Genomic DNA, 22,124 nt, shown 5'->3' with positions numbered 1-22,124 from the left:
GGAGGCGGGGCGAGGGGCGGGGCGAGGGGGCGGGGCGGAACTGGAGGTAAATGGAAGTTGGAGTGGGAGTGGGGCGGGGTGCGGCTGGTGGAAGCGCGGCGCGGTGGGCGCGGTGGGCGCGGTGGGCGCGGTGGGCGCGGTGGGCGCGGTGGGCGCGGTGGGCGCGGTGGGCGCGGTGGGCGCGGTGGGCGCGGTGGGCGCGGGACTGCAGGTGGATGGGGGGCGGCGGGCGAAGGGCTGCGGGCCGGAGGCCAGAAGGCGTAGGCCCGGAGGTGGAGCAAGGAGCCAGGGGCGCGGGGCGAGGCCAGGCTCAGGCGCCAGCCCCACCACGAGACCCTGTGGGCTGGGCTCAGGGTTCCCGGCCATGTTGGTGGCGCAGAAGTGCAGGCCGGGCAAGGGCGAGCGTGGCGCCGCCCGTGTGTGTCTCCAGCCCGGTTGCAGGCGCCGAAGCCCCGCTACTGGGCCGTGTGGGCGAGTGTCCCCACGGGGGGGAGGATGCGGCCGGCGGCCGGCCAGGTGGCTCGTGTCTCCTTCCCAAGGAGACGTGGGAAAGGCGACCAGGAGGCGGAGGAGACGCCTCTCTCCTGCCTCGGAAAAGCAGGTGAGCGCCTTCACCTTGGGGCGTCGTGGAGCCCGTAGGTGGAAGTCGAGGACGGCCGTGACGTCAGGGTAGGACCGGGAGAGCTTAGCACGTACAAAGCGGGACTGCGCGACAGTCTTTCGGCGACGACACTGTTCTGTGTGTACGTGGTCACGTGTCTTTATACACACGTGTACCACACATCAAGTACGAAGTTCAAGATGTACCAAGTTCAAGATAAACGAAGGTAAGTGAAGAACTTTCTAGCACTTTCCCCCTCCCCCCACTGGTCCCAGAAGCCCTTTAGTGCTTAATCAAGCATACCGGCCTCTCTAGAGAATTCCCCTAGTTCAGGAAGGTCTTGCAAGAATTAGAAAGTTCCTGCCCTCTGCCCAAAACTTTCCTGTAACCACGTGTTAGCGCATGTCATTCCTTCTTAGCCACGCACTAGTCCACCCGGAGGCTTCCGTGGGCTTTCTGTGGCCACCTGTGCCCGCGGGCGAGGGTGGCCAGGGACAGGAGGCTCTGCAGGCTTCAGCCGCGAACTCCTTGGTCAGCTCCAGTCTGGGCGGATGGTCTGTCTGGGTTTCCCCCGTCCATCTCCGGAAGGATTCCCTTCTCTCCACCTGTGCTGGCCCTCTCCAGCCATCTGGTCTTTTTCCTTGATTCACTCACCTGTTTTGGTGAAGCTGAGAAAAGGTGTCTGGGATATCTTTTTTTTTTAATGTTACTGCAGACCTGAAAATGTCTTTGATTTGCCCTCACACGCTCTAAGCAAAGAATTCTAGGTTAGAGGCTTCTTCCTTCAGACTGTGAAGGCATTGTCCCCTCGCTTGTTAGGGGTGCTGTTAAGAAATTCACAGGCTTTCGAATTTATAATCCTTTACCACAGTGGAGGCTGGTTCCTCCCTGCAAATTTTCAGGATCATCTATTGAAATTTCACAACGTGGTGGCTCCAAGTGCCTGGATTTTCTTTCACTGTGATGGGAACTCAAAGAGCCCTCAGTCGGGAAACGCCTGTCCCTCACTCCCGGGAACTTCTTTCGTAGGCTGTTTCACTAGTCAATCATTTCTACCAATGACTTGTTCCTCGATTCCACATTTCCTCTTTCCAGGATTCCTATTTTAGGGGGTGCACGGGTGGTGCAGTCGATGGAGCATCGGGCTCTTGATTTCGGCTCAGATGGTGATCCCAGGGTGGTGGGAGCGTGGAGCCTGCTGGGGATTCTCTCCCTCTGCCCCTCCCCTGCTCATGTGCTCTCTCTCTTTCTCTCTAAAGAAATTTTAAAAAATTAGAATTCCTGTTTTAGGATGTCAGAGGTCTGAGCCTGACCCTCGAACGTAGTCGCTCCTGTTTTCCATCTTTACCCTTTGCTCTGCTTTCTGAGGGATTTCTCCCATGAGAATTTTGTTTCTGCTGTCACAGTGTCTAATTTCCAAGAGCTCTTTCTTCTTCCACTCATGTCAGTGTTTAGAGAAATGCTGTTCTTGCTTCAAGTGAGCAATGTCTGAGGGTATGAATGAGAAATACTGCAGTATCATTCTCCTGCCTGGTATGTTTGCTCTGAGTTATCTCTTTGCTGTTTCTTCCGTTCCTACCTTCCAGGAAGACGCTTTACATGCCGTCAGGTAATGTTTGTTTGCTCGTGAGGAGGAATATACCAGAAGGCTATTTGGAAATATCAGACTTGTAAGTGGGACTCATCAAATTTGAGTTTGACTCTGGGGTGCTCAGGGGGCCTGTTGATTGGGGAGCCCCCCCCCCTTCAGTATCTCTAACTCTTTCCTCTGGGCTGGCCAGTCTCCCCAGCATCTTCCGGTGTCCTGCGTGCAGCATGCATGCCTGCCTGCTAGTATTTTGGAGCCAAAGAGTGGAAGAGAGTGCAGACGGTCAGTATTCTGGGTGCTGGAGACGCACTCCCAACTGTGCCTCTGTGCAGAGACAGACTTCCAGGCTGCTGCCAGGATGGCACCAGACAGTCACCAGGGCCACTGCCTATAATCTTAACAGTTTCTTAAACATGAGAATACCTATTCAAATGATACAAGGTGCAGAAGACTCATCCCTGAACAATGACCAAATAGTGGCAAAATCCCAGCCCTTCTGGAATTCAGAAAGTAGACATAAAAATATGAGTAAATATGTGACTCTCAATGAAATGTACATGCAAGCAATACATGCACCTTAAAAGAATGATGTTGGGAGGGGTGCTGCCACAGGCAGGAAGCAGTGTCTGAGAATTCTTGCAGAGTGCCCAGACCACAGGCTGACCTGTCTCCCGACACTGAACAGTTTCTGTGGCTGGTCATATAGGCAACCAAGCAGGCCGGGACACCCACGAGTGACTGCCAGGAACGATCTCTGCCCCTGGGGACCACAGTGGTTGGAGGGCAGCTTTTGTGCAGCTGCATGCTGGGCAGGTGGCCCTGGGCTCCTCCCTCCGTACCTCATCCCTGCTCCCCAATAGGATCCTTGACAGCTGTCTGGTGCAGGGAAAGGCGGGGATAACACAGCGTGTCAGAGGGTGCCGGTCCCTAGAGGTGCACCCTCTGACTGGAGGCGCTCACCTGACCCCTGCACAGCCCCTGGCAGGGACATAAAGCCCCAGGAGGAAACCGGAGGTTGCAGGGAACCCAGAAGCAGTGCCAGGACAAGACCAGTTCACAGAGCTGACCGCCAGACCCCTGGCCTTGTCACTCAGCCTGACATCCCTGCCGATCTGATGAATCCAATGAAACATGACCCTGGTATCACCTGTTTTCTGGAAGAGAGAGCTCTCCCTTTGGGGGAAACTTTACCCCTGACTGTAGCACCTGGAGTAAAGCCGCTGGTTCAGGGGGCTTCCTCCTCAGAGGTTCCCCTATATGCCCTGGGGTTCCCCCAGGGTTCAACTCAGCAGGGTCACTGAGCTGTGGTCAATGTCCCAGACGTCTGGTCTACCACTGAGGACACTTCAGCCCACAGATTAAAGACTCTTGGTGTCCCAAACTCCAGAAAATGGCTGCTGGTCTCTGGGTCTCCTACAGGTATGCCCGTGGTGAGAGCCCTGATGTGACCCCTGAAGTCAGGCTGGTGGTGGAGCCCAAGAAGCCCATCTGTTATCAAAGTGGCTAGTTCCTACTCAGTACTGTTTGCCAAATAACCAAATAGTATTTCGTGGCAAGCCGGTAATTTATTCAATGACCAGAGAATAGAGAAGGGGAGCTTGTGCTCTAAAGGTTCCGTCTCCTGGGTCAGGTCTCAGGGTCAGGGTTTTATGGCGTCAGGGTACTTAAGGGGCTAGTGAGCAAGCTGGCAGGGTTTTTCAGGGAAGAAGGAGGCTTTCTTGGAGTCAGCGCAACCTCTGTTTTCCCTAAATGGGCACAGTGGGTCTGTCAGGGTGCTAGCGAGTGTTTTCTGTTACAATCCCAAGGTCACCTGGAGGGTTAGCCCGCTGCCGGAACTGGATCAAACTGGTCAAAAACTGGGCCTTGGGGGCTTGTTTAGAGCTCGTGGCTTCTGGCCTGGGCCTTAGTTTGGGGTGGCAAGCAGCCCCTGTAAGCAGGGCTAGAAAACTGGGTCATTGTGGCTTGTTTGGAGCTTGTTAGAGAGTTTCTAGTGACACGCCCATTGCCCCTGATGTGGCAGCACAATGCCACACTCAGGACATGACCCATGGGGCTGTGAGGCACACGTCATCCTTCAGTGAGGGGGACCTCCTCGTCCGGGCCTTGGTCACTCTGGGCAGACTAACTGGCCAGATGTCAGCCCTCTCTCCAGGTGGCCGGCTGTGTCTCACAGCTGCAGCCCCATTTTCAGGCCGCGTTGTCACTGCCCTTGTCCTGTCAGCTGGCTCTATCACCCTTAAAACTACCCGGTGCCATGTTTTCGGTTATCCTTTCCCTTTATCGTCTGCCAGTGGCTGCCCAGAAACAGGTATTTGATGATGTCCATACCCCAAGCATCTGGTACCTCATGAGTGGGGACTTTCTCCTCCTCCAGCAGCCAGCCTGTTCTTTCTGGTGTGAAAGGTAAAATGAGATGGAGTCACGTTTGTCAAGGAGTTTTTCAGATGGAGCCAGGGGGCCTTCAAGGGGACAGCCTGTTCACGCCCTCACCAGGTAAAGCCATGAACTTTGAACTGGGCTCCAAGGACTCTGCCCAAACACCGGCAACGCAGCACAGAAAGACTTTGCTTAGTGGTAGCCTTAGCAATCGATTATATTCAGCCAAGATTAGTTTTCTACTGCCCACACCAATCAAAATTCTTAGTAAACAGTGCCTACAAGCATTCCCTTTGGTCTTTAAAAAGCCCTGACTTTTGGGGTGCCTGGGTGGCTCAGTCGGTTGAGCATCAGACTCTTGATTTCAGGTCAGGTCATGATCTCGCGGTTTGTGAGCTCTGTGCAGGGTGGAGCCCGCTTGGGGTTCTCTCTTTCCCTCTCTCTCTGCCCCTCCCCTGCTCTTGCCCTCATTCTCTCTCAAAATGAATAAATAAACTTGAAAAAGATAAAAATAAAAAACCTTGATGTTTTTTCCCTAGGAGGACACAATTTGGGCTGCTACCCAAATCTCTACAACCCAAATTGCAATTCTGAGACCCCAAATAATGCTTTTGTTTTACTTCAACTCTGCCTCTTTTCTCAGTCAACACTGGTAAGATCAGGATCATGAGGGGCTGCAGGGGCTATTTAGGAAGTTAGATTCTGCCCTGATCATTCCTGGATAAGAAGCTGGCCAAAACAGGGTCTGGGGGACTCAAACTTAATTCTGGCCCACTCCCCTGGATCTTCTTGTTTGACACAGCCCTACACCTTGAAGGCAGGGACCACTTGACTGAATACCTGCTCCATGTGTACCCCTGCCCCCAGCCCAGTGGTGGCCCATGCAGATGACATCTGAATGGAAGGCCTGGGTGCATGTAGAGGGTGATTGGAGAGAAGGCAAAGTTCACAACCTGAGTTTATGGCTGGGGAGAGAAGACAGCTAGGTTGACACCTGGGGGGAGGGAGCACCTTAGTCCCCAGGCTGTAGGAAAGGACATCTCCTGCCCCTGTGTCCCTTCACTGTGGCACCACCGCCTGAATCAAACTATAGCTGCAACCAGCACTGTGACCAGTAGCTGGGTCTGTCATCCTCGTCCCACATTCTTGGAAACAGAAAAGTCCCATGGCCGCGACCGGGGCTGGACTACTTGGCTGTGTCTGAGGCCACCAGCAGCAGCTCGAGCACACACAGGACACCCTTGTTTCTGTCATGAGCTTCTGATCAGCCCGAGGGCCACCCCTGGCCATCGAGGCTGCAACTACTCAGTGATGTTGCCCATGTGACCTAAGCAAATCAGGTTGTCCAGTTGTAAACAGCTTTACTGATCACAATTCACATGCCATATAGTTCACCCGTTTAAAGCGTGCAATTCCCTGGTTTACAGTATGTTTACAGAGCTGTGAAACCATCACCACAAGCAAGTTTGGAACATGCTCGTCACTCCAAGAAGAAACTCCTTTTTAGCAGTGCCCCACCACACCCCTTCTGCAACCCCTGCGATTACTAATCTGATTTCTGCTGCTATGGATCTGCCTATTCTGGACATTTGTGTAAATGGAGTCATACAATAGTACAGGGCCTTTTTCACTCAGCATATCATTCACCCACATTGTAGCAGGTGTCAGTACACCTCATTTTATTGCCAAATAACATTCTATTGTATATTCTAATCCATTTTAATGCATTCATTGTATAGACATATCACATTTTTACCCATTAAGGTGATCGGCATTTGGATTTTTTTCCCACATTTTTGATACTATGAATAACACTGCTATGAATATTCACGAACAAGATGTTGTGTAGACCTATGTTTTCATTCTCTTGGGTATATAGGCAGGAGTAGAATTGCTGGGTCATATGGTCACACTATGTTTAACTTTTTGAGGAACTGCCAGACTACCTTCCAAAGTGACTGCATTATTTTACATTCCCGGCAGCAGTGAATAAGCCTTCCAATTTCTCCACATCCTTGCGAACCGTTACCATTATCTGTCCTTTTTGGTTATAGCCATTCTAGTATGAGGTGATCTCTCATTGTGGTTTTGATTTGCATTTCCCTAGTGACTACAGATACTGAGCACCTTTTTGTGCGCACATTGGTCATCTGTATATCTTTATTGGAGAAGTTTCTGTTCAAGTCTTTGCCCATTTTTTGGCTTACTTTTTAGTAACCGCTACACCAAACGTGGAACTTGAACTTACAACCCCAAGATCAAGAGTCACACGGCCTTCCAACTGAGCCATCTAGGCACCCCTCCTTTGCCCATTTTTTGATGGTTTGCCTTTTTATTATGGAGTTGAAAGTGTTTTTATATATTCTAGACACAAGACCCTTATCACATCTTTTATTTGCAAAAAATTTTTCTCATTCTGTGGGTTGTCTTTTCACTTTCTTCGTGGTGTCCTTTGGAATACAAAGGTTTTTAAACTTTGCTGAGGCCCAACATACGTGTGTGTGTGTGTGTGTGTGTATGTATGTGTGTGTGTATATGTGTGTGTGTGTGTGTATATATATACATATACGTGTATATATGCATATATACACATATGTGTATATATATATGTATGTATGTGTATATACACACACCACAATAAGAGAAACCTCACCAAAATAGAGTCCCGAGGCCAAAAGGCGGAGCCATACCACTCCATGTGGATTACAGGAATTGTGAATTACAGACCCAACATAAGAATCCTTGGGAATAAAGGATCATCAATTACAGGCCCCTACAGGAAGAGATGAACATTGCATGTGCACAAAAACAAGGACCACTCCTGCAACTCAGCCAAGAAACGCTCATCACCAGGAAATCTTGCTTCTCTCCAAAGGACTTCAGCTTGAGGCAGTGCCTCCCAAAGTCCTCCTTCTGCATAAAATAAAGTTCCTCTCCTCTGTTGCACTGGACTATAGCTGGCATGTCCCTAATTGCTCTTCTCTGCTATTTCCAAATAAACCCATTTTTGCTGGTAAAGTAAGTGACTTTTATTTTGAAGGTTAATACATTTGTTCTGTCACTTGTGCTCTTGTCCTCATGGAGGACAGCAGGCACCCTCCTCAACACCAGCCCTGGGGTCTCAGAAACTTCTCTCATGCTGGAACCATTTCATTTTGTGTGCCTGTTCCAGCCGTGTAGCCCACGCGGACACAGTCTCCTTTAGCACAGAGTTGGCAATGTTTCTGTTTGCATGAAAAGGTCTTTATTCCACCCTTAGCCTTGAAATAAACCTTGCCGAGTATTCGGTTCTGGTTTGATTTTTTATTTACTTAAAACTCCAATTGTACTTTTCACTTGTAGACTCTGTCTTTTGTCTCCATTTGCAGAGCCTGCACAAGATACAAATGGAAGCCTGGTGTCTGAGCACTCGTAACTTACAACCAAAAGAATTTAAACTTACAAGGTCATTCTTAAAATTTAGTTAAATATCACTTTTATAAAGCTACCCATAATCTAGTATTCAGTAGCTACCTGGCCGCCAGTGTAAACAATCAGTACGGTGACGCACGCACGCTGTCTAGACCTACAAGTACAAAAATTTCGGTGCTGGGGACTGTGCAACACCGAGCGCGAGGGCCCGAGACGCACCGCACCGTGCGCGCGGGAGGTGCAGCCAGGGACGCCCCACCGTGAGCGCACGCGGGCCAGGGACAGCACAATGTCTCCGCGGCGCCGAGCCCACGGGGCTGCGGGGGCGAAGCACCAACAGAATGCCAGCCACCCCCGGGACAGCTCTCAGGAACCATCACTCTGTTCAGCTTCTTTCCGACCCCGCGGTCGCGCTTGTCGTGCAGGACTGCGTGGGGGGGAGGGGGGGCGGGTGAGAGACCCAGGGCGTCCCCAAGGGCGCACAGGCTTGGGACCCCGAGCCCGCGAGCCCTGCCCCGAACTCGGCCTCCGGGAAAGCCGCGTGGGGGCTCGTCCCGGAAGTGGGGGGACACGTCCGGAACGGGGTGGCAAGGGCCGAAGGCTAAAGGTCAAGGTCAAGAAGAGGCCCCGGCAGCCCCTGGCGACCTTCTCGGGCACGTCAGGCGGCTTGACCGGGGTCCCCACGGGCGGTCAGACAGCGGCGGGCCCGGCCCTCGGCATCTTCAGGGCTGGTGTCCGCCACCCGGGGCCCCCCAAAATCCCTCAGCCCACCGCCGCCACTCGCGCGCCGGGTTTGGCTCCTCGAGCCTCGACCCCTTCCCCCGTCACGCCCCCTTCCGGCACGCCGGTGGTCTCGCGATGCCCTCGCCTTCTCGCGACGCCGGCCAGGAGGCGGGCCGGGCCCTGACTGGCGGAGCCGGGGGCGGCTCCGCGGGGCGGGGCGACTCGTCCCAGAGCGCCATGGCCGCCCTGCGCGCCCTGCTACGCTGCGTCCGCGGCCCGCTGCGCCCCCGGCTCGGCTGCGCGGCCCTGCGCGCCTTCGCCTCGGGTGAGTGCGGGGCCGAGGGCGCGGACCCGAGGTGGGGGCCCGGCACCGCGGCCGCACCTGGGACTCCCGGGCCTGACCCTGCTCGACCCCGGAGCTGACCCCTCAGCACCCGCAGTCGCCGCCAGGGCCTGACCCCGCCCCTCAGCACCTGCCGCCTCCCCCGCTGGGCTCTGGGGTTACTGGTGCCCCCTCAGTTGGGATCAGGACCACGTGCCGAGACCGCTGACCGTTTCAGTTTGCTTGTTGGTTTTCGGGAGTTCAAGAGAAGGTGCATTTGGGGCCTCGGGATTGCAAACGGCCACGTGCTTGGTCCGGCGGGCCTCCAGTGCGGGCCGCCCGTGTCCGCTGCTGCCCCAGGTCTGGCCGGCCCGTCCCGCACTCAGCCTTCAGCCGGGGCCGCGGGCCCCCCGAGGAGCGCTTGGCCTGTCCCTGAGCTGGGCGAATCCCTGCCTCCTCTTCCTTTGGCGGGTACCCACGCAGGTACCCACGTGACTGCCCGCTGCCAGGGCCTGTGGTCTTACCCTCCGTTTCCTTGAGGTTCGCTTCTGCCCCTGACCTGCAGTCAGCAGTCGTTTCCCAGGCAGCATTCGTGCTGCTGCTAAGTATTTTCCGTGTCGCTCCCCAACCGACCCCCAGGGTAGGTGCCGATCCTCACCCCACACACACCTGTGGTTTCCGAGGTTACACTTCTTCCTCTCCAGGCCTTACTGACCCCCCAAATCTGAGCGGCCTGACCCTCCCGGCCGCAGCAGTCACCTTTTCCCTGTGTGTGCCTCCTGCTGTGTTCTGTCCGCAGCTTGGTTCTGCCACCGAGTTGGCATTTGTTGAAAGAACCTATGTCCCCATCCCTTGTTTCTGCAGGGTCACGGGATGTCCCTAGTGCAGGTTCTGGGCAGTGTTGACCAGCACATGCAGAAGAAGGAAGGCCGCTGTGGGCTGCTATTTATTGTTGGGTTTGCTTTCTAGCTTAAGGAAATGTTCACACTTCTGTGAGGGTAGACACTGGTACAGAGGCCACCCGCGAGGCTGAAAGCTGTGTGCTGCTGCCTGAGGACTGGGCCGGGGACATGTCAGGGTCACTCCGTCCACTGACGGGTTAAGTCCCGCTAGTTTGATGCCTACGTGAATGGAAATCCCTTTGTCCCCTCTCACCCCAGGTGCTGACTTTCAGTACCTCATCACAGAAAAGAAGGGGAAGGACGGCAACGTGGGGCTGATCCAGCTGAACCGCCCCAAAGCACTCAACGCGCTCTGCAATGGCCTGATCATGGAGCTCAACCAGGCACTGGACGCCTTTGAGGAGGACCCTGCTGTGGGGGCCATCGTCCTCACGGGTGGGGAGAAGGCATTTGCAGGTGTGTGGGCAGCATGGCCGCCGGTCAGCCAGGTGTTGGAGGGGCGGTCTGACCGTGGCACGTGGCATTGTAGGCACTTAGACCTCCGCGGCAGCATCAGAAGCTTTAGTACTTGGGGTTTCTTTAGATGTAAAGCGTAAACGACACGAGTATTTCTTCAAATAACTGCTCTGTCTGTTTAACATTCAAGTGTGCTCCACCAGCAAAATGAGTTTGAGAGGAATTTGGGTCCCCGACAGTCGGGTTTTATGTGCGTTGAGGGCTTAAGTGACTAATGAATAAGCCTTCTGAGTCCCGCTTGCACCTGGTTCCTGTCCCGCGGTCCCTCTGTGTCACCTCCGTCAACAAATACCATGGTGTATCGCCTCTGTCCCTGTGGCCATCGCCTCACAGGTCCTGCTTGGCCGTTCCTACACACTCACAGCTCCCATAGCAACATGGGGTCTCTGCTCTCGTAACTGGGACCTCGTTTCCTCCCCCCAGCTGGAGCCGACATCAAGGAGATGCAGAGCCGAACGTTCCAGGACTGTTACTCCAGCATGTTCTTGAGCCACTGGGACCGACTTGCCCGGGTTAAGAAGCCAGTCATAGCTGCTGTCAATGGCTACGCCGTGAGTGTCGGGCCACACCTCCTCTCAGCACACTGGCAGGCATCAAATAACCGATTTTTGTTTTGAAAAGGCCAGAGTGTCGTTACCAGCCAGCATGCCCTTCCTACCAAGTGACGCCAAAGACCCGGGAAGCACAGAGAGAACACGTTACAGCACTGGCTGTTATTAGTGGACATTCAACCGCTGGCTTTCTGGTTCCTTTGTTAGGAGAGCCCCTCCGTCCCCACCGCAGCCCCCATGACTCCAGGGAACGACTGCCTCTACTAGGTTATAGGCTGCGTTCTGCCTTTTCTGTACAGTTTTAATGGCTGCAGCCTGCCCTGCACCTGTAAACTGACAGCTTCTGCTGCCGTTGAGAGACGTGTTCTCTGCATGGTAGTTCAGGGACTCTGTCCAGGCACATGGGCACTCAAAGGCACTGTGGCTGGTCGTAGCGAAGTGATGAAGGCAGCTCTGTTAGTGATCCTTTAACAAAGCTCCCCTTGGGTAAGCCGGGGTCAGCCAGTCGGGTTTATTGGACCACCATCCTGCCTGCTAATTCATGAACTCCCTGGCTGCCTTCGAGGCTGCCTTCGAGCCTGTGGGACCCACAGAAGAGAGTTTGCTGTTGGGCCCGTTGCCAGCATCAGCCATTTGTGGGTAACTTATGGGAACACGTAACTAACTTTGCATCTCTTGTGTGAATCTTGCTACTCTTGGGCAGGTTCATTTTAACAGAAAATTTAGGCAGATAGAGTGAATTTCTGACTGGGTTTCCTGGTGGTGCCTCATGTTTTGCAGCTTGGTGGCGGCTGCGAACTTGCTATGATGTGTGACATCATTTATGCCGGAGAGAAAGCCCAGTTTGCGCAGCCGGAAATCCTACTAGGAACCATCCCAGGTAAAGCGTGATGACCTCTCTAGTGTAAAGTCTTCCTTCAGATAATTCTCTGGAATTTGCCCACGTCTCAGGAAGTGATGGGCTTTTCCACCAATAGACAAAAGCATGCAGCTTGCTTCTGACGAGGGACCCCGGGCTGCCGAACGAGCACTGGCCCGGTGGCCACCTTTCTGCTCCCATTGCTACCTCTGCTGACCAACACACTAAGCCCCAGTGGACACAACAGTGCTCAGACAGTGGCTCAAGAGCCTCCGGCTGTGCAGTCTCCTTTAATGACAGCCCGATTCCTTGTCAGACGCTAGTAGGAGTGGCCGGCTGCATATTGAATTATAGTTGCAGTGATTCTGGCTTGTGACCCCAGGTTCAACAGAGCAGGGAATCAGATACCGCACGAGGAGGCTGACGGGATCCGTGGGCAAACAGTGACTCCTCTGTGCCCTGGGGACCACTTGATGAGGACTCCTGGCTCACTTCCCCACAGGGTCTCTGCCCTGCATGTAGAGCCTGGAGCTCACAGTATCTCCTGAGCAGCCCGGCAGGCAGGGAGCAGCTGTGGGGTCAGATATGGGCAAGGAAAGCCCTGGATGAGCTCTGCTGACCACTGGGCTCTTCTGTCCTTGTGCCCAAGGCCTGCACTTCCTTGAAATGGTACCTGAGCCTGCTGGACTGTGGGTATCTCCCTCAGGTGGTCCCCTTGGCTCATCCTGGCAGCCTGGGGTTCAGCGTGGGGCAGATGACTGGGCAGATCACTGTTTTTCCAGCTGCAGGGTGTCAAGTGAGCAGGAGGGTGAGTGGGGTGCACAGAAGCCAGCACTGGAGATAAAGACACACTCAACAGCCCAGGAGGTGGAGCCCTTGGTCTCACTCCATACCCTGAGGGCAGCAGGCCACTGTCAGAGGCCACCCCATCTGCCCTCCAGGTTGCACGTGGCCAGGGTCTGAGCAGTCTGACTCCTGTCAGAGAGCTGCTCATGCAGAGGACTCGGCCTGCCAGGCGTGGGGCCTGAGTAGGGAAAGGAGCCTCCCCTGAGGGCTTTAAGTTGCCTCCTTTCTGCCCACCTGCCCCACCCATGGGGCCCATCTTCACCCCTCAGAACTTGCTGGAAGTGTGTCTGTAGCGTCTTGGCTTGCACTGGCCATGAACTGGTTGTGACCTGCAGCCTTCTGTGCCTGCAGGTGCAGGGGGCACCCAGAGACTGACCCGTGCTGTTGGAAAGTCACTGGCCATGGAGATGGTCCTCACTGGTGACCGGATCTCTGCCCAGGATGCCAAGCAAGCAGGTGGGAGCCAGCGCTGCCCCATGGAGCCGCCCTCACGGGGAGCTGAGTAGAGAGGGGAGGGCTGTGTCCAGCCGTGCTTTCCGGTGTCCCGAGAACCCCGGGGACAGCTGCCTTTGTTTTTTATTGGGAATGCCCCATGTATAAAATAACTAAAACAAACATCTGGTTAAAGAATCATTAGAAAACCATCCTGTTTCCCAAGCCCAGTGTCAGCAGTGGGGGATCTTGGAGACCCTCGGCGGACATACTCCTTCTCTGCCCCTGGGGGACTCTCTCTTCCTAATTTATGTGTCTGTGAGAGCCTAGTGGCCCCAGCAGCAGAGGGCATCGGCCCCACCTCAGGGATGGCGTGGAGCCTTTACTGTGTCACTGCAGCCCCTTGTTAGCACCCAGAAGACCTGGGCTCTTGGCACAGCATCATGACTCAGAAAAACATAACCAGTGCTGTTTTCCCATGTTATTTACCTTTTTGTGTTTTAGGTCTTGTAAGCAAAATTTTTCCTGTGGAGACACTGGTCGAAGAAGCCATCCGGTGTGCGGAGAAAATTGCCAGCAATTCCAAAATCATAGCAGCAATGGCCAAAGAGTCCGTGAATGCAGGTGGGGGTTCTGCCGGGAGGCGGAGGTCCAAGGGCCGGGCAGCACAGGAACAGTCGTGAGCCTCGAGGCTTTGGTTCTAAGTCATGCATCTTAACCCACCCTGGACAGAAATCACGAGGTTCTTCATGTTGTGATCCTGACTCTTTGTAGAGTTCTAGTTTTTGGTTGCTGGCTACAGATTCTCCTGAAACCTTCTGAGTCCCCTTGCTGTCACAACCCAAGGAAGGAGCCAGCCTGAGGGACAGAGGGTGACAAGCTCTGGGCTACAAGGAAATGGGTGGGATGGGAAGGATGGTCCCTAGAGTGAAACCAATCTGCCTCCTGAGAAAGTCGGCTCAGCCCCCAGAGCCTGGTGGGGGATGCTTCCCTGTCCGCAGCAGGGTGCGGGCTGTGCCGTGGGCAGGGCCTGGCGGGTAGTATAGGCTCGTGGACACCCTTGTGAACCGGGGTCAGCGTGCCTGCTGCCCCTCGTGGCTCTAGACTCCATCTGCTCTCTACCGGCCAAGCGGCTGTGGCCCTTCTGAGAATTTCTGGAGTTTTAACGGAGCACGTGGTCCAGGCATTGGGGGGTCTTGCCTGGTGCTGCCTAGAAGACAGTGGGCCTGAGATGGCTGCTGAGGCCCCCGGGCCTGCACTCATATGTGGGAAAGCTGGTCACCCTGGGCTGCCGCCACCTTACTTGAGTGAGCTGATGTTTGTGACGCTTCACTGCGGGGGTGTGTGGGTAGCACACACTCCAGAAGCGGACACTGCTGTTCCTGCAGAGTGTCCGTGAGGCCACAGTCAGAGGCACCTGCCACCGTTCCACCCCTCGCCCAGGACCTGCTGCTCCTGGTGCTCAGCCAAGAAAAACACTGCACCTTCGCCAGAAAGATGGGGCCCAGAGCAATGACGTTCTTACTGCCCGGGACTCCAGGACTCTGTTCTGGCACAATGTTCCTTTTTCTGGTTTTCATTCCCTTTTTTGTTTTTAATAAATCCTTTTTTTTCTTCTTTTTTTGTAATTTTTATTTATTTTGAGAGAAAGCACAAGCAGGGGAGGGGCAGAGGGAGAGGGAAAATCCCCAACAGGCTCCACACTGTCAGCACAGAGGCTGACACAGGACTCCGTCCCACGAACCATGAGATCATGACCTGAGCCAAAGTCCAAGGCTCCACTGACTGAGCCACCCAGGCACCCCTTTAATTCTTATTTTTTTAATGTTTTGTGAAATACATCTACTTCTGTAGGCTCCCAGATTCTCTTGTGATTGGGCAGAGTTGGTCGTTAAACTCTTTTACTCATTTCCTCACACCTCTGTTTTTTCGGCCACTGGGCAGGAAGCTCAGGAAGCCCTCTAAGCAGGTGGCTTTGCTGATGTCTCAGCCAGGGAGGGCTTCCCAGGCTGCGGTCTCAATCATGGTGAAATTGAGGTTGATGTGGGTCAGCGGGAAATGTTCCCTATCACTGTAAAAAATTTCTGTGTTCCCACATCTAACACCGGAGTTCGTGACTTCAGGATTTTCTTTTTCAGCTTTTGAAATGACATTAACAGAGGGAAACAAGTTGGAGAAGACGCTCTTCTATTCAACGTTCGCTACTGTGAGTAAACAACACTCAGATGAGGCGTCACAAGTGTCCCAGCCATAAAAATCACGGAGAATTTCCTTGTAGATTTTTTCATTAGATACCATTTCTCTTTGGTTGAACTATTCACTTCCCCAGTAGCTGGATCAGATGTATCGTGTCCGTGAGCATGATTTTCGCAAATAAGTGCAGTGTGTGGAAGCTCTTACAGGGTGACTTCCTGTTACGGAAGGTCTTAGGAACTGCACTCTTAGACAGCGAGCTCCCGTACGTAAATGCAGTCCGCTTGCCCATAATTTTCCTAGATCTGTCAAATTGCTGGGAACGGAATTTGAATGTGTTCTGAAACTGCAACCCAGAGCTTCAGAACAGTGTTTTCTAGGGTTTCTGACAGTAACCGAAAGGTGCTCAGTCTTGTAATGGTCATTAAAACCTCTTTTTTATCAGAAAGTCTTATGTAGGTGTTTCATAAAAGAGAGATTAGAAATAGCTTTGCCTGTCGAGGGAGTGAAGGTATGCGTGTGCACGTGTGTGCACATGCGCGCACGCAGAGAAAGGTGCAAGGTGGGCTTGCACTCCGTGTCCTGCTCCTTGGCACTCAGGACACTCGTTGACACAGACCGCCACCAAACCAGGTGCAGAACAGGTGAATGACCCAAACACATGCATCTGAGCTTCTCTGTGGATGAGAGTTTATTTGACATGTAAATCAGTGGCCCCTGAATGATCAGACCTGGGGCTGAGTGACCTATAAAACTGCCATTTCCAGGCCAACCCTAAGTGGTCAGGGAATCTGGGTCACTGCCAGGTTTCCAGGCGATCCCAATGCAGGACCCTCCCTTCTGGTGCCCCCACCACTCTGGAAATCGGAGGGCAGAGGAACCCGACAGACTGAGCAAACCCCAGACAGGCTGAGCCCCGCGCTTGACAAATGTCCATCTCCGCCTTTTTTCCCTTTCCCACCAGGAAGACCGGAAGGAAGGGATGACTGCATTTGTGGAAAAGAGAAAGGCCAGTTTCAAAGACCAGTGAGCGCCTCTGTCTCTGCCTTGAAGTCTCTACTTAGAGAAAATACAGTCTGACAGTTTTAGAAGCAAATCAGTCCTTCTCTTGTAAAGGGCTGTGTGGGTGACACTCAGCTCCTCGGGGCTCGTGCTCTCAGTGGTGGGCAGTCTGAACCCAGCGGCCGTGAGAATCGGCATTTGGAGTGTGTTCACGTCCTGACTAAGCATATTCTTCTTAATCAGATTCTGCTTAGGACGCCGGGGGGGCTCAGTCGGTTGAGCGTCCGACTCTTGATTTCAGCTCAGGTCACGATCTCACAGTTCATGAGACCAAGCCCCATGTCGGGCTCTGCGCTAACAGCACAGAGCCTGCTTGAGGTTCTCTGTCTTGAGAGTCTGTCTCTCTCTGCCTCTTCACCCTGCTTGCGCGCACACAGTCTCAAAATAAACTGAAAATAATTCTGCTCATGAGCCTTTGGCGTGTTTAAGTTTTCACTCAATTTCAGAAACTGAGATAGTGAGTGTGTACAGCGTGTCATGTTCAGATGGAAGTGTGTCCCCTGCTGGGTCGCTGTGTGGTTTCACAGCCAGTGAACGTGCCGCTCCGGGGGTGATGCTGCTGACTACATGGCAGTCATAAATCGCGTCGTGCCTTTCTCCTCTGGAGGTGAGCATCACATCGCTGTGCAAACTTCTGCTTTGTTGTTGTGACAACAGACACACAGCACAGAAGTCCATAAAGTAAGTCACCCATCACACAGGGTCACCACTGCTAACAGGCACGGAGCTTTCTAGATATTTCTGTGCATACACGTGCACACATGAGTACGGAGCTCAGTTTTCTTTTTTATAAAAATGGAATTCTGCATCCACGCTTCTCCAAAGTGCACTGACTGGTTGTCTTCTACTCCCGTCCTACAAGTGCACCCTCTTCTCGTGTTTGACGAGCATTCTTTTACTTGTGGTAAAATATACGTAACGTACAGGTTGCCATCTCATCCGTTTTTAACTCTCCAAGTGTGTTCGCGGTGTTTTCCCTGCTCCCCATCTCCATGCTGCTTCATCCTCCGAACAGAGACTCTGTCCCCGTTAAACACTAACCCCTGTTCCAAACCGTGACCTCTCAGCCTTGGTGCTGCCTCGGCCACCTTCTTTCTGTGTCCAGGAATCTAGTATGTTTCCAAGTTCTGTCCAGGTCATAGCACACAATGGAGTTTGATTTCTTCTCATGGCTGAGTAATGTTCCTGCGAGCATCCCGCCCGATGGCCCTGAAATACGTAATTATGCAGGTATGTTGTGGTTTATTTCCCCTGGTGTTGGATATTAGGCTGCGTCCAGTATCCAGTTACCAGAACTGTGTGCAAAACACCGTGGTGAGCATTCTGTGTGTGAATCCTCATGCTTCAGCGTGAGCGTGTCTGTAAGATTTTGAGAAGTGAGCCTGTCAAGGGACAGGCTGCCTGTGACAGGGACCTGCCCTACCCCGTCCCATCTAAACTCGTCGGCTAGCCTCTCCCTGGTGCTTCTCAGGGCCAGGCAGGCTGAGTCTCCGGCACTGATGTTAGGCACCACATGCATCCGAACTGAACCCCTGGGGTGTTTGCTGGAATGCACGTGCCCCCAGACCTGGACCAGAACCATGGGGGCCCTGGCATGTGAGGTCTCCAAGGCACCCAGCGGAACCTGCGGTAGGAGACCGAATTTCTACAGCACGTCTCCTCTGTTGGCTTCAGACTCTGGTGGGCCAGCTGCGTCCCCTGGATCACACCGTGCAGGGCACTGGGTAATGGAGGGACCCCAGTCACAGGAGGCCACCCACACCCCACCAGACGTCTGCTGCTCAATTCTTGGGCCAGCACAGCGTGGGGCTCCAAACCGTCCCTCACCAGGTCCGTGAGCGAAAGCCCTGCAGCACAGGACGGAGACCCATGTCCTGCCTGAGAGCTTCAGGGGTGAAGCGAGCAGTCACTACCCCAGGGCAGGGGCCCAGCCTCAGAACATCATCGGACCCTCTGAGGTGAGGCCCGGCACCATGGGGACCCAGCTGGCTGTCGACGCTGGTGCATGTGGCACAGCAGCTGCCGGTTAACTGATGGGCCCGGGTGAGGGGAAAGCGCCTGCCGGCTGCCACGCCACCCCCAGCCCTCACCCTGCCAGCGTCACTCTACAGAGACAGCCCCACCTGTCAGGGGACGGTGAGTGCTGCTCACAAACCAGGGCAGAGCTCTGCCCACGCAGGGACTCGTCCAGGAGCTGAGCCTCAGAGCGCGCATCCCTGGGAGCCCTCTGTCCCTGCGGCTCAGTGGTGACCTGGGAGCACTCGTGACCGTTGCCTCCTCCACTGTGTCCTGCAGGTAGGTGTGGGCAGGTAGTCCAGAGGCTGGAACACAGCTGAGATCATTTCTGGACGTGCAGATCCAGTCCCAGTCTTGGGCTGGGATAGGGCCAGGAGTGTGTACCCCCTGCCCCAGGAAACGAGCTGAATGCTTGACAAAGAGTTGAAATGACCTGTAAAGCCTGGCTGTCTGAACACCTTAGATGACATGCTCTTGTGTTTTGGTTACATTTGTGCAGCACAGCCGGGCACGGGGCCACAACAGGAATTCTGATCCTATGCAGACCGTTTGCCCTGCAGGTATTAGCGCCGCGGGCTTCACCCAGGACCTGTCTGTTCTCCTGTGCTTCGTGGTCAGAAGTCAGTGAGTTTGGAGCAGGCTCCAGAAGGGAGGTGTTGAGAGGCAGGCGGGAGTTCCCCCGCTCCCTGGGGCTGAGAGTGCAGACAGAAGGCAGGGTGATATTCTTTACAGATAAGCCTCGGGGTCTCAGACCGCGTGACATGGGCAGAAGTAGGTACGAGGGAATGGGATTCGGGCCGCACCGAACAGGCTCTCTGGGCAGGTCACCAGAAAGCTGGGCATTCTTCAGGCAATAGATGTGGAAATACTCATTTATTAAAGCTGAATGCATAACTGAGGGTTTGTGCTGGATGGCATAACACCTATCACACATTCTAGAATAAACAAGCAGAGGTGTCCGAGGAAAGAAACCTGAAAGTTGGAGAAATCCATTTGTTTAATTTTTCACAGCCATGAGGCAGCAGCCTCTGTAATTTGATCGAGTAATGTGCCCCAGGATTGTGAGGAGCTGGGGTTTTTCATTTTTTTTTTTTAATGTTTATTTATTTGAGAGAGAGAGAGAGAGAGCAGGGGAAGGTCAGAGAGAGAGGGAGACACAGAATCCGAAGCAGGCTCCAGGCTCCAGGCTCCGAGCTGTCAGCACAGAGCCCGACGCAGGGCTCGAACTCACAAACCGTGAGATCATAACCTGAGCCAAAGTCGGACGCTTAACTGATTGAACCACCCAGGCGCCTCCTGAGGAGCTGGTTTTGAGGGGCCCATCTGAGACTTGTCTTCACACCCTGTCTTAGCCGTGTGCAGCCAGAAGCCAAGAAATTGTTAAACGTTGAACATGCACGTCAGAGTCTCCGTGTGCCTCACATGTCTGTATCCACAGGGTTATTTGGGCTCCAGAACTTGGCAGAGACAGGAGCCCACCCCCTAGGCCTGGTGGAGTGAGAGCTGGCTTGGGGGCTCTGGGCTGAGCTGCAGGGAGGCTAGCACGCGGCCACAGGCTTTGCCGTGAGTGACAGCATCGCTGGCAGCCCTGAGCAGGACACTGCCCGGGGGCCACAAACCCCAAGGCGAAGCTCCCACTCCCTTGGAGTTAATGGACTTCTGGCCCCATATTGTTTGGGATTTTGATTTGTTTTGAAGCTGAAACCTTGCCTTACTTATCTCTCTGTACCAGATTGACTTCTCCCCTCATGTTTGCACACTTCCATTTTGGAGTTCAAACTGCTCAGGCACAACCCTCACCCAGGGTGGAGGCAGCCACTCGGATGGCCCGGGTACAGGCCCTGCTGGCCTTCCCCTGTCCCCCGCCCCCCCCTCCCCCCCCTCCCCCTTCCAGCCCCTGGCGGCTCCTGCCTTCACCCTGCCCAACCAGGCAGCCCAGAGCCCTGCGTTCCTGGCCCTGCCAGATGCCAGGCTGGTTTCCAACTGTCTCCCTCGACCAGCCAAGCACCCCAGGGCCCAGCAGGAAAACACAGACATGTTTTTTCTTTCTTTTTTCTGTCTTTCTCTTTCTTTCTTTCTTTCTTTCTTTCTTTCTTTCTTTCTTTCTTTCTTTCTTTCTTTCTTTTTTTTCCTGTGGCTTTGTTGTCTTTCATGTACAGAACCTTCCCAGGAGAAGCCAGGCCTCCCAGCATTCCCAGAACCACAGGGCTGGGCTGGGGGTCATGACAATAGCGCGGACCACACAACCCCAAGTCCATGTGGCAGTGAAGTGGAAGAAGGTGGGCTCCAGAAGGAGAGAGCCTGCCCACAGCTCTGGGTCGGGCCGTCTCCCACTGGGCAGGTGAGCGGGGCAGCACTGTGAGGCGAGGCCCTGGGGCTAAGGGCCGGCTGGAGCTGAACAGGATCCCCATCTGCACACTGGGCAGTGAGGTTTGGTCGTGGGTCTTTACGTGGGGTACGACCAGGCCAGCACATGTGTGCACATCTGCTCTGCTGTCTGCCCTCCAGCCCGAGTGTGGGAGCAGATGGGAGGAGAGTAGACACAGATAGAAGGCCAACGACAGTGTTGGTGGAGCTCTTGGTGTCCATCTTAGCAGGGCCCAGGAGCCACCTGCATCAGCCAGCTAGAGCTGTGTAACAAATTACCCCTAAACTTAGTGGCTTAGGGCAGCAATCACTACCCATTCTCACAGTCTGTATGGGTCAGCTTGTCTTTATCCCACTGTGTCTGGGGCCTAAGCTGGGGCCTCCTGACCACTCATTCACTCTTCTGGTGGTTGGTGCTGCATCAGCGGGGCCTAGCTGGAGCCAAGGACCAACATATCCACCAGGAGGCTCTCCATGTGTCCTGGGCTTCCTGCCAATATGGTGACTGGGTTCCCTGGACAAGTGTTCTGAGGACAGAATCAGGAGGAAGCCGTGCTGCCTTTTATGACCTAACCTCAGAAGCCAAACAGCACCATTTCCAGCATATTCTACTGGTCAAAGCAGTTACAAAGGTCCACCTGGTTCAAGGGAAGGGAATAAACCCCGTCTTTCAGTGGAGATGTGCCTGTGGCACTGTGGGATGGCAGTCAGCTACCGGCTACCAGGATCAGGCCCCAGAACCTGACAGAGCCCTGGACACAGACAGGCTGTGGGGTGCCCTGCTGTGGAAGTGGGCATCTTCCAGCAAGGAGTGTACAGGAGGTGGTGACACCCTGAGATGGTTGGTGACCCTGGCTCTTAAGGAGGGAGCCCAGCATCCAGATTCCAGGTGGCAGGGACAAGGGTCAGCAGGCAGGGGACTCTGGCCAGCTGAAGGCAAGGTGCTCCCTCTGTTTACCAGAAGGAGCTGTGGATCTAGCACCCCCCCCCCCAGTCTGGACACCCCATCTTGGGAAGGTGGGGGTGGGAAGATCCAGTCCTGAGGAAGGCTGGCAGGTCAGGGCACTGCAGTCCTGGGATGGGGTGCTGTACCCCAGTCAGGTACCTGAGGGGTGTCAGCAGGCTGACACTTGGGGGACAGGGTGGAGAACGCCAATGGGGTACTCCCAGCACTCCCACTTAGCCCAGAGGCCACAGCTGCCTGCCCTCCAGGGTTCCCCCACCCCAGGGCAGGCCGGCGGGTGTCCTGAAGGAAGAATGTTGGTTAAAGAAGTCTGACAGGTCTGGTCACCCGCCCTTCCCCACTCAGCGACACCAGAGACCCAGCGGTCTGCGGTGCGACTGGGGGCTCAGCCTGGC

At 54.3% G+C, this 22,124-nt stretch overlaps 1 protein-coding gene and 2 long non-coding RNA genes across 4 annotated transcripts; 2 read left to right on the top strand and 1 right to left on the bottom strand.

The window, feature by feature from the left end:
- The first annotated feature begins 166 nt into the window (after positions 1–166).
- Positions 167–7,583, top strand: LOC109256708 (uncharacterized). The gene is made up of 2 exons (XR_002075745.2): positions 167–827; positions 6,004–7,583. It is a non-coding gene; the product is annotated as an uncharacterized LOC109256708 (long non-coding RNA).
- A 1,311-nt stretch (positions 7,584–8,894) lies between these two features.
- Positions 8,895–16,793, top strand: ECHS1 (enoyl-CoA hydratase, short chain 1). Of its 2 annotated transcripts, XM_019432236.2 has the most exons (8): positions 8,895–9,024; positions 10,182–10,379; positions 10,863–10,990; positions 11,771–11,870; positions 13,047–13,151; positions 13,632–13,751; positions 15,266–15,333; positions 16,285–16,793. In XM_019432236.2, exons 1-8 carry the CDS (start codon positions 8,937–8,939, stop codon positions 16,348–16,350), a joined length of 873 nt encoding a protein of 290 aa, XP_019287781.2. In that variant the 5' UTR covers positions 8,895–8,936; the 3' UTR covers positions 16,351–16,793. The 2 variants fall into 2 exon arrangements, with proteins under 2 accessions (XP_019287781.2, XP_019287782.2); XM_019432237.2 differs by lacking the exon at positions 13,047–13,151.
- A 2,461-nt stretch (positions 16,794–19,254) lies between these two features.
- Positions 19,255–21,273, bottom strand: LOC109256711 (uncharacterized). The gene is made up of 2 exons (XR_002075746.2): positions 21,165–21,273; positions 19,255–19,370 (listed from the first exon to the last, which is right to left on the bottom strand). It is a non-coding gene; the product is annotated as an uncharacterized LOC109256711 (long non-coding RNA).
- Positions 21,274–22,124: the final 851 nt, after the last annotated feature.

Source organism: Panthera pardus, unplaced genomic scaffold, assembly GCF_024362965.1.
Source record: "Panthera pardus isolate Hobbes unplaced genomic scaffold, ASM2436296v1 HiC_scaffold_22, whole genome shotgun sequence".
NCBI classification, from domain to species: domain Eukaryota; kingdom Metazoa; phylum Chordata; class Mammalia; order Carnivora; family Felidae; genus Panthera; species Panthera pardus.
This window is presented reverse-complemented; position numbering and strand designations above follow the sequence as displayed.

Excerpts from the sequence above, each read along its gene's own strand:
- ECHS1 (XM_019432236.2), top strand. The coding sequence starts at position 8,937 with ATGGCCGCCCTGCGCGCCCTGCTACGCTGCGTCCGCGGCCCGCTGCGC. Across the intron at positions 10,380-10,862 it reads TGGGGAGAAGGCATTTGCAG|CTGGAGCCGACATCAAGGAG; the intron begins GTGTGTGGGCAG and ends TCCTCCCCCCAG. Across the intron at positions 15,334-16,284 it reads TCTATTCAACGTTCGCTACT|GAAGACCGGAAGGAAGGGAT; the intron begins GTGAGTAAACAA and ends CTTTCCCACCAG.